The following is a 10,583-nucleotide window of genomic DNA, read 5'->3' on the forward strand; positions in this document are numbered from 1 at the left end:
CCGAAGTTTTTCGACATCTTGATGTTACGCTTCATCGAGCTCTTTATTGGCCCTTTGAATCGCTTCCTGCGCGACGAATAGTTTAACGGTCTTTTGCTTTTTGTTTGCTATGCAGTTTGAACGGCAGAATAAGGGCCACAGTATCGAGGGTTTAACAACGTCTTTCGCTATTAGTTACTTTGTTTTACCTTCAGGTCTCTGAATAGGACTTGGCGACTCCTTCGGGATATCACCAACCATCACTCGCCAAAAAAATGGGAATCGTCTGCCAACAGTCCAGGCTTCGCAACCTGGCTATAACTGCCGACTTGACGAATCACAGCAGACGATGAAACTACAATGCCAACCAGGTTATGGCTTTATAAGGACATAACAAACTGCCGACCAGACGAACCAAAACGGAAAACTGATTCTAAAGTGGAAACAGTCACTGAAGCTGACTACTGCCTGCGCGGCAAGCTTTGGGAGCCAGTTATCGCCAATCAAGCGAACCAAGAAAAAAATCGTGATGACCTACCAACTAGGCAGATTTTGGAAACTGTTGTTAAGTTAAAGCAGGTTTTGGAAACTTGTCTATTGCCAACCTAGCTAAACAAAAAAAGACGTCGGAGTCGACTGCCACCACAGCAGGGTTCAGGAAACCTGGTTATACAGCATACACTACAGACGTGTAATACAGTAAGTAACAACTGTGGAACTAGGACATAGGACAGATAGGAGTTCTTTGGTGAAAAATAACTGTCGTCTTCCAACAAGGCAAAAAGTTCTTATCGGCACTTCCTAAGATGCTAACAAGGCATCAAAAACCAATGAACAACAATTGTAACAATGGAAAAACTACCCGTGACTAAGCGTTGGCTGTCAACGCAGGACCGGTTTTACAGCACTTGGGTTATGAAAAGATAAACTATAACGCGCCATTTGTGCTGTGGCTCGCCCAGCTTCAATACAACCTATGAGATGGTGATGATTTATTAAAAATAAAACGCCTAAAACAAAAGGAGAAACGGTTACAATTGTTGACTGCTCTACTGTCGATAACATGCCAGCTAAATTGAGATTAGCGAGAAAGAAACGATACTGAGTAATTACTTACATAAGAATTGAACGAAACACTCCGCACACGTGGCACCCTTAAAGGTGTTTAGGCCATAGTTTAAAAGAATTCCGGGATCCGTATCTTCAACCTTTCCATTATATTGCGTATGAAATTGATTTATTTTGTATTTTGATGTAACTAACAAACGTTAGGGACAGTAGTACGTCGTTCCCGTATAAAAATCAGCGTCTAAATCACTCTTTGCTTAGTGTCTATATTTAATGATACTTAACCTTTGAAATGAACGGCTTTGCAAGCGTGCCAAATGATTTTATGAAAAGAATATCTAACCGTCGCTTAACGTAACAAAAATCGTGTTTTGTTTTGCTTCTTACATGCAATGACTCAGCGTAAAATATAAGCACATTCATTTTATTCACGACATTGCAAGCTTTGTTTTCGCATCTATGCATGGCATACAATCGTTTGAGGGATTAAACATCGGAAATGACGTAAGTCTTACTTATCTCCCCGTTGATTAAAAACTTAGCAATAGACATTAAAAATTTTGTCAAAATCATCTTCTTTTCATGCAATTCTAAATGGTATTCTGAAAGTATTTGCAAATTCGCTGGAAACGTATTGCCGCTTAAAGATTATGACTACCACACTCGGTGACCTTTATAGCCAATAGGGCATCACAACGCATTTATCATGTCATAATAATTTGCTGGGTGGAAATTGGAGCAACTTGTAAAATTTACTATAAATTGTTTTCAAATTCTGTAACTTTTCCATGCGGCTGCTTTTTTACGTTACAATAATCGGTGATTTCAAAAAGGTTTTGCTCCCTTGGTTGAAAGGTCTGACAAAATTCCTATCCCAGCATGTTGTCAAGCGCATCATTAAAGACACTTCGAATATAATTCCTGCAGTAAAGCAGACGATTGATATACCCAATCCGTGTGTCGTAATCTGGTTTATTTAATTGTCGTCTTATTTCAAGTCAGGGTTTGATACAGCCTTCAAGTTCAGCTGAAACGGTATACCAGAAAACACAAGTTAAAGTGATCAGAACAACCTTGATGATTATTACTGAACAGGATTTCACAAAATCGATTACATGACATATCTATCAACATTAATGTTTTGTATACTCTGCTTTCGTTCAAATCACAAAGCATTTTGTGATGCCGGAAGTGCTGTTCAACGTAACGTACTTTGAATCTTTTAAAATTTGGCAGAAAGCCGTCGTTTCAGTTAGTCACGTTTGCTGGTTGAGCTGATTTGCTCTTTGCTTGGCCAGTAAACACGTTTCATTACGTAACAATGCAAAAAAGATAATGAGAATTTAAAAGCTTATTGCAATCTTTATTAGTGCATTTGTAGCGGGAACTCTTCGCTTTTATGTTATAGGCATAACCGTTTACTAAATCATACGCCGCTGTGTGTTTATTCCGCCACAACACTTATTATACGTACAAGGTGAATCTCAGTTACATTTGCACCTATTCGATGTTTTCTCAAAATTGTTTGCTAAGCAAGAATTTAAACAACTAACACAATGGAACTTGTAATGGTTATATTATAAAATGTAATTTACAGATATATTTCGCAAAGGTTTATGAGAACATTGACAGCTTTGCATCAACTTTGCGATTGAAAAGATTACAAACTTGAGTATTTTGAGCAGAATTTTAAAGCTGTATAGTTGATATGAGAAATTAAATTTGTGGAATGACATACAGTCAAGTACTGAACTGCTCAAAACAGATTCGAAACTAACGTGACAAGTTGGAGTTTTAAATAACACTTTCTTACGTAAAACACTTCCGCATGCTTCTTCGTAAAATGTTGTTATTTCTAAATCATGAAGGAAACTAAGCGACAGAAAAGAAGTGTTTTAGTTTTATAGATAATCACTAATTTCAAACAATTAACTTATATGTTTTTCTAAATACAGAAGGAACACATCGTAGCTCAGAAAGCTGCTTGAGAAGGAAATTTAGAATTTAAAATGTACAGCATTAAGACCACAAAGGCAAGAAACAGGTCAGTGATTTGTGGTGACATGTCACAATTTAGAATAATGAGAAAGATGACCGTTTTGATGTAAGCGTTGCGCAAGTAAATAACGTATAATTAATGGAATAGGTCTTTTATAGAAACTAAACCTTTGCATTGAAGCGATAACTAAACTTGGTAATACCATAAGTGTAAATTATATTAGCCTCGTACTTTTAATAAAACGCTTTCAGTTGCAAGGACATCTTTTTTGCAACAAAGCAAAGTATAACAAGTTAAACTAGTTTATTCAGAAATGCTTGTACAGGTAACTGTAGTGCATCTCAATTTCGGCAGCAATATTCGATTTGCAAGAGCTGATATGATGGCAATCTCCGACTATAATGCCGTTTGTACAAAACAAATACTACTGCAAAAATGTTTATTTGCACCTGCAAATACAGTACAACCAAATGTTGAGGAACTTGTACGCCATTTAATATCATGGGAAAAGTTAAACGTAGGCTGCAAGATTAAACTTTGTTTTTGGAGTATCTTGGATCAAATTTTCTGCAAATAATATCTACAATGCTAAAGCTTTGTTAAACAAACCTGACTGTTAATAAACGTATGGGTTACTGATTTAAAGTTAATGAATGTCTAGAAAATACCACATTAAAACAATTGTTTGGAAAAATCTAAAACTGAAAATTGCTTTGTGGACTATTAACTATTTATTTATGCTATATTGTTTCACTTAATTCTAACTTAGTTAGGTTATGCTGATTACTGTAGATGTAGGATATATAAGAGCACATAAAGTAAATGAAAATGATGTGGTCAGTAGCATACTTGTCAAATTTTATATTTATTTTAATGGCCTTTGCCAGAAATCCATTGAATCCTTGCGAAGAAGCATCAAACGTCAATGGGGTTGATTTTATTTCTTGGACAGAACAAGCCTCCGTTCCAGAAAAGCTTGTCCAAATTGCCCCTTGGCTGGACCATAATTACATTTATGTTGATTGTTACAGCAGGGGACTAAAAACGATTCCACAAAACCTAGCAAGCAATGTAGAAGCATTAGATCTCACATATAATGCTATATGGCGCATAAAACCAACAGATTTTTCTAGATATCCGCAAATAAAACTTCTGAATCTATACAGCAACTGTTATGAAAACTACGCTGGTTGCAAAACGGATTTTTACATTGAACCTGCCCAGTCGGAAATTATACCAGATTATGTATGGCCAATTGATCACTTATGTCTGATTATAACAGATTATGTATGTAATATGTTTGTTCGTAAGAAAGAGTTACATAATCTTACATATATCCTAGTTTATCATAAACAGCCCATCGCTGGTTCATGGTACCTTTCTAAACCTTGCCTCAAGTAAGAATTTCTTGCATAATGTTGGTATAAAAATCGAAATTTTTTATGTACGTTTTATCAAAAATATTGGATTGTTATTTACGTATCCTTTTACCAAACTTGAAAGACGTTATTTCTGCATGTCACTGAAAGCCTACCAGGTAATTGGAAACAATTAATTGTATATGGACTATAGATGATTACCAACATTGTAGGTGTGAAAATTGTATAATACGATAATGATCACACAGTAGGTACTGTATTGTAATGATAATTGTGGTAGTTCGATATTACAATAAGTGGCGATAAAATGCAAAGCGCAAGTAGAACAATTAACCGGTTAACTTAATTATAAATTATTATTATAAGATGGAATGTACATTTTCAAAATTTTATGTAAAAACGCAAAATTGTTCCTTTTGGAATCATTTGTAGTTATAAAACCTAACTCACTGCCACGCTTTCAACAGCTCGTACACAATATTCATTTTCAACATGGCGACCAAATCGCAAACCTTTATAGTTGTTCTCTTTACGCCGAAGAGTTTCTACGTCATCACTCTACCCATAGTTCTACCGATAAGGTTTTTCCCTTGACCAATCGCGTGGCATTGATTTATTTCGCGCTTTTTTTTACGAAATCTAGCCTCATGGGAATTCTTTGTCTTGAATTCCTGTCCTTAGATCTGATGAGCCCGTGAGGCCGTGACTTGTTTGCTAGTGATAGTTAGCGCTATTCTTATAGTGCTTGTTAGTTAAACCCTAGTTCTTTTGTGTTAGCCTAGCGCATCAGTTTAATCCCAGCCAATTGAGTATGAATTGGAAGTTGAAAAAAAAATTGGAAGTTATTTAGCTGCAATGTATTGTAGCCTATCAGTCAAGTGAGTACGTAGGCCTAAGTATTAATTGTTGTGTATGACTATACGCAGGTAATACAAATATTGTTTAGTTGGCATTACTGAGACATTTTTGTGAGGTTTTGTAATCTTGTAGCATGTAATTCGCTAACAGGAGAAACAAAACATCACGGAAATATCATTTTACCCGAAGCAAACCTTTTTGTGTAAACTCATTTAGATTAACGAGACTTACCTGTTCCATTATTTTTATTAGGTTTGTATGAAAAGTGCTGTCGATTAGCGTATACTACGCAGCAGTGCTCAACCAGTGAGCCAGATGCTGAGGAATGTAACCAAAATGCAAGATCACTATCAAGTCTTGTACGAACTGATGATGAAAGGTAAATACTCTTCCATTTACTGTTATCATTGCTGAAAATTGCTGGCATTCATTCTTGGTTCGTGTGTGTTTATTGTAGATGTTTGAAAATGTGAAATTTTTTAGTCTATGTTAAACCTAATGTCAATGTTTAACACCAGTTTGTATTTAGTGGAGTCGGAGATTGGGATGGTGGGAGGGAAAAGAGGGCTGCAGCTTTGACAATATCCTAAAGACCAAAAGAGCCGCATTAAAGTGTCACATTTCTCACGTTTTGTCTGAGGACGATCGAATCTTGCAGCAGTGGGGAAGAAATACACACTCACCTATAAAGAATTCTTATTTTATCTTCGTTTCATTTTCTAATTTCCTGCGTTCTTGCTTTTGTCAAGTAAAACTTTCAATAAATATCAGTTAAAACGTATACGTTGCATTAAGCCGCAAAAGATCGTAGCTATTAGTAATGTTACTGAAAGGGTTTTATGTCAGGTAAAGACTAGGCCCAGAGAAAAATATAAGATAATTTTTCTCAGGCTCTTGCATGGTTATATAAGGCTTATGATCGGTCGCCATACTTGGCCCAAGCATTGCCCATTGTCAAATTTCCTGACCTCTTTCTAACATATATCTCTGGCTGTTGAATGGCGGACGTACCTTGGGCCAACTTTGTTCCTAACATGTGCGGCAGATATCACATAGTAAGGCCAAAGATAAATTTCTGACTGGGTGGCGCTCTTCGCAATCTGATTCATTTACAATGGTTAATTATTTCCTTCAACAGGCTTCGTGAATTTCCAAATCAACTACCTCCTTCAATAGTGGGTCTGGATATAAGTCGAACTGGCTTAGGACGCATCACTTCGGAACTCGATCATTTGAAAAACTTGGCCATTCTTCTAAGTGATGGCAATTGCATTACACAAGCCACATTTCTTGAATGCCCCCGAAACTTCACAATCACTAAACCGCTGCCATCTTCCATAAAGATCCTTGATCTTAGTTATAATAACTGGGACAAAATTCCAGTGACTCTGATGCAACCAAATCTCGTGACCTTTCTTTTATGTCATAACGCTTTGTCTCGATTGAGAAAAACTGACTTCGACAACGCAACAGGTTTAGAGGTTTTAGACTTATCCAGAATGTTTTTTCTTGTACCTGATTGGTTCGTGTTTGAAGACGGCGTGTTTGATCCGCTTATTCACCTGCGATTTCTAAACTTGTCAGCTAATTTTATAAATTTCTTGCCAAACGGAATTTTCAGAAACAATGAAGAATTGGAAACTCTAGATCTTTCATTTAACTGCCTGAAGAAAACAATTTTCGAACCAACTTATTTAAAAAACTTGGTAAATATTCGTCATCTTGATTTGTCTTTCAATAACGTCTGGCCATTACCGCACTCGGTGACCGTCGATTTTTTGAAAATGGGTGAAGTATTTTCTAAGTTTACATTTTTGCAAACATTAATTCTGGGCAAAGCAGATACGTTACAATCGACTAGTGATTGGTCAGTGCAGTTTCGCAAAATCGACAACCAATCATTTGCTACTTTATCAAATTTAGCCCATCTATCGACAATCGATATTTCCTACTGCAATATTCATCACATTTCCTCTGATGCCTTGTCTGGATTACGTCACCTTAAATCCATTCGGGCTACTCACAATTATTTGGACTTGGAAAAAGACCGTTTGGAAGAAAAAGAAGTACCTTTAAATTCTGTTTATTTTTCTAAGCCCCGATTACCATTTATGACACGTCACGAGATGAAGCCGCCTAAGAAATTTTTGCTGCGAAAATCTGACACAATATGTGACGTGAGAGGACTAATTGACTATTCGTACAATCACCTCACAAATATTTCTGTAAGGCTTCTGATAGCAACAGCAACCGTCCTCGATCTATCGCACAATCAGTTGCAAAGATTACATCATGATGATTTGAGGCATCTTAAGCGTCTGTGTAGCATTAACTTATCTTTTAATCCCATTTTGGTGATAAATCTGTTCTCATTCTCTACCTTATCTGTGCTTCGTGAAATAATGTTGTCTGAAGTGCTGTACATATCCGATTACTCATTTTTGTGCAACTTGAATCCATCCAGTAAAGTACATTTCACATGGCGGGAGAAGGATTATAAACTTTGGGACGATTTAATGCTATGGCAAGAAAATGAAAACTGCACTGTAGAATCTGTGTCTGCTCTATCAATCTCTTACAATTCATTGTCTGTAGAGTTGGTAAAAAGTAAAAAACACTTTTTAGATTTTTTCCCAGAATCCAAAAGCTTGTACTCAGCCACTGCCAAGTTGACACAGAAGTACCAAGAAATTTATTTAATGGTTTAACTCATCTGACAAATTTGGATATGAGTCACAATAAAATACCTGGTTTCCCACTTCGGGCGTTAAAACGTACCAGAAGATTGCGTGTGCTAGACTTGAATCAGAATAACATTGTGGAACTTAAAGGGAGTTTGTCATTTCTTGTTAGTTTGGAAATAATTACAATTTCGAACAATAAAATCAGTTGTATTCAGCCGAATTTCTTTTCCCGTATGTCACTTAGAAAGCTCGATCTGAGTTATAATTATATATCAAGACTTGATCCGAGTATCTTCGACAAACACGTCCTTGGCTCGCTCCTGTATTTGGATATAAGATGGAACAACCTCGACTGTTATTGTTACATATGGAACAAATTTTATTTGTGGTTCGTTTCTCATGACAGTGAAACAACTAGACTTCCTGGATTTTTTCCAGAATGTACAATCGAAATCGATAAATATTTTGACGGATGTGTATCTTGCCAAACGCCGCGAGGCTTGCGAGGCCGCTCGGTGTCACGCTATGGATACAACACTTCGTGCGACTTGCAAAAGAATCTCTTAAACACCGTCGTATTCACGGCATTGTTTACGCTATTTCTTTTATGCGGCTGCATTGGTTATAGTAAATGGTTGAAGAGGTTGATATTTCGAAAAGTAAACGAGTATTTTAGAGTTCAATCATTGAAAATCGGCAGCATATTTTCAAGTCAAAAAACTTGTACGAACGAAAAAGCTTTTGTATTTTTTGACCACAACAATGATGAACTGGGTGACTGGGTGGATAACAAACTGGTACCTGGAATGATTAACGGGAACCCTTCCATCGAACTTCTGCTAACAGGTCGTGATATCGACGCTGGAATGTCATCAACTGAAAATGTATTCCAACTTGTTACCAAAAGCCGAAAAACCATTCTGATTTTATCTGGTTGTTTTTGTAACACTTCAATATGCAAGTGAGTTGGTCGAGTATTTCAGGCATTCGTTTTTAGATGAAGTATTAGTACTGTAGTTTATCTCTAGTGTGATGTATCACAATTAATTATGGTAATTGGAACACTCTTTTCTTTAAGGTTTATGATATCGGCTCTTCAAGAACTTCAATATTCTTCTGGAAGAGATCAACTGATATTATTGGAGTGGCATGGTGAAGTAGCAGCTCGCGTGCCAGAATTAATCCAACGAACTTTTAACCGAAAGTTCTACAATTTTCTGAAATTTGATTACACAAATGATGACGAAGTAATGTTCTTCGAAACGCTGCGAACTGCTTTTGCAAGCAGAGCAAGGGTGCTAGAAGACTAAAGCAGTTTCATGATAGCTATTCGTGAGTGAAAAACTCCATAAAACGATGTTTTCTCGGAGGTTTTACATGATTCTACATTGTAATGATTTGCCTAAAGCAAATAGTTCTTTATTCTTCATCTTTAAAAGATTTTTTAGTTCATTTTTATTGGTTTGTTATATATTCTCCTGCTTTGTGCGTGATTAAATTGAAAATGGAAACGCAATATCCATATTATTTTCTCTTTCTCTCTGTCTATATATATATATAGTAAATTATTAAGCAAAGGTGGCGGCTAGAGACGCCAAATTCTTTATACTATCGTGTAACTCCGCGCCACATATTTGTAACAACTAACCTACCAAAAGAAACTGCCAACATTGGCCAATTGTTTCCGTTTCTCATTTTTTGCTTTCGTGCGTTGGCGGAAGGCGTTTTCCTGCATTTCAAGCGCTATTCCCGCCGGTATATATCAAAGTTTATTACCAGCTGTTTCACATCGGGATGCTATGGCGTACTAGTGTACAGTATTTAGCAGTCGAAAACGCTATTATATGTCTCATTGCGCACTTTCCAATACTGAGGTTATATGTATATAGGCCAGTAAATGACAAAGTGGCGTATCGCACCACCCAAGCTGTTTGACAGATGCTACACTACGGTTACAGCTGTTTTGACAAATACAATTCTCATAAAATTTGTGAAATGAGATAACGTACTGCTCAAAATGTAAAAAATCTTTCTTGAAGCTTTAGAGTAAGACTTGTCATTGTCATCCGTGCGTAAGTTTTAGTTAGAAGCAAAACATATTATGGCCAGAAGTTAATGGGCTCCGGTAAGTTCTGGATATCCGCAAAATGTGCGACATTTACATACAACTAAGTGGCGTATCGCGTATCGCAAAGCGAGCAGAAAAGCGAATACACATACGTGTACCGGTTGAAAGCAAACTTAATTCACATTTCCTGCGAAGAAAAGTGCGAAGCCTATAATGGCGATAATTAATTGAACCATGTACGCCCGATATGGCTGTGGTGCGAACAACAAATTACTATGAACAGATCGGTGACGTGGTGTACTGGGCTGTCGAGCGACATCTCGAGGATGGAAGCATTCTCATCGTGTAGACGGTTCGAGTTACCACAGACCCAGATCAATTATAATAAATCCAATGAACCTGCCCATTGGGTAGTACCGTGGTTGGGTCCTCAGATTTTACGAGCCTAAGAAACATTTAACTACTGTTAACTATACAACCAGGCAGTAACTAACATTTCATCATAAACGTATGTTGAACTGGTAATAACAGAGCTCCTTGAACCTGCA

The 10,583-nt window shown here is 36.8% G+C and overlaps 1 protein-coding gene and 1 long non-coding RNA gene across 2 annotated transcripts; both read left to right on the forward strand.

The window, feature by feature from the left end:
• Positions 1-2,994: 2,994 nt before the first annotated feature.
• On the forward strand, positions 2,995-6,274 carry LOC143449487 (uncharacterized). The gene is made up of 3 exons (XR_013114582.1): positions 2,995-5,303; positions 5,536-5,662; positions 5,813-6,274. It is a non-coding gene; the product is annotated as an uncharacterized LOC143449487 (long non-coding RNA).
• A 99-nt stretch (positions 6,275-6,373) lies between these two features.
• LOC143449014 (toll-like receptor 2 type-2) lies at positions 6,374-9,999 on the forward strand. Its single transcript, XM_076949033.1, has 2 exons — positions 6,374-8,928; positions 9,046-9,999. Exons 1-2 carry the CDS (start codon positions 8,012-8,014, stop codon positions 9,275-9,277), a joined length of 1,149 nt encoding a protein of 382 aa, XP_076805148.1. The 5' UTR covers positions 6,374-8,011; the 3' UTR covers positions 9,278-9,999.
• Positions 10,000-10,583: the final 584 nt, after the last annotated feature.

This window comes from Clavelina lepadiformis, chromosome 3, assembly GCF_947623445.1.
Source record: "Clavelina lepadiformis chromosome 3, kaClaLepa1.1, whole genome shotgun sequence".
Classification (NCBI taxonomy): Eukaryota; Metazoa; Chordata; class Ascidiacea; order Aplousobranchia; family Clavelinidae; genus Clavelina; species Clavelina lepadiformis.

Excerpts from the sequence above, each read along its gene's own strand:
- LOC143449014 (XM_076949033.1), top strand. The coding sequence starts at position 8,012 with ATGAGTCACAATAAAATACCTGGTTTCCCACTTCGGGCGTTAAAACGT. Across the intron at positions 8,929-9,045 it reads TGTAACACTTCAATATGCAA|GTTTATGATATCGGCTCTTC; the intron begins GTGAGTTGGTCG and ends CTTTTCTTTAAG.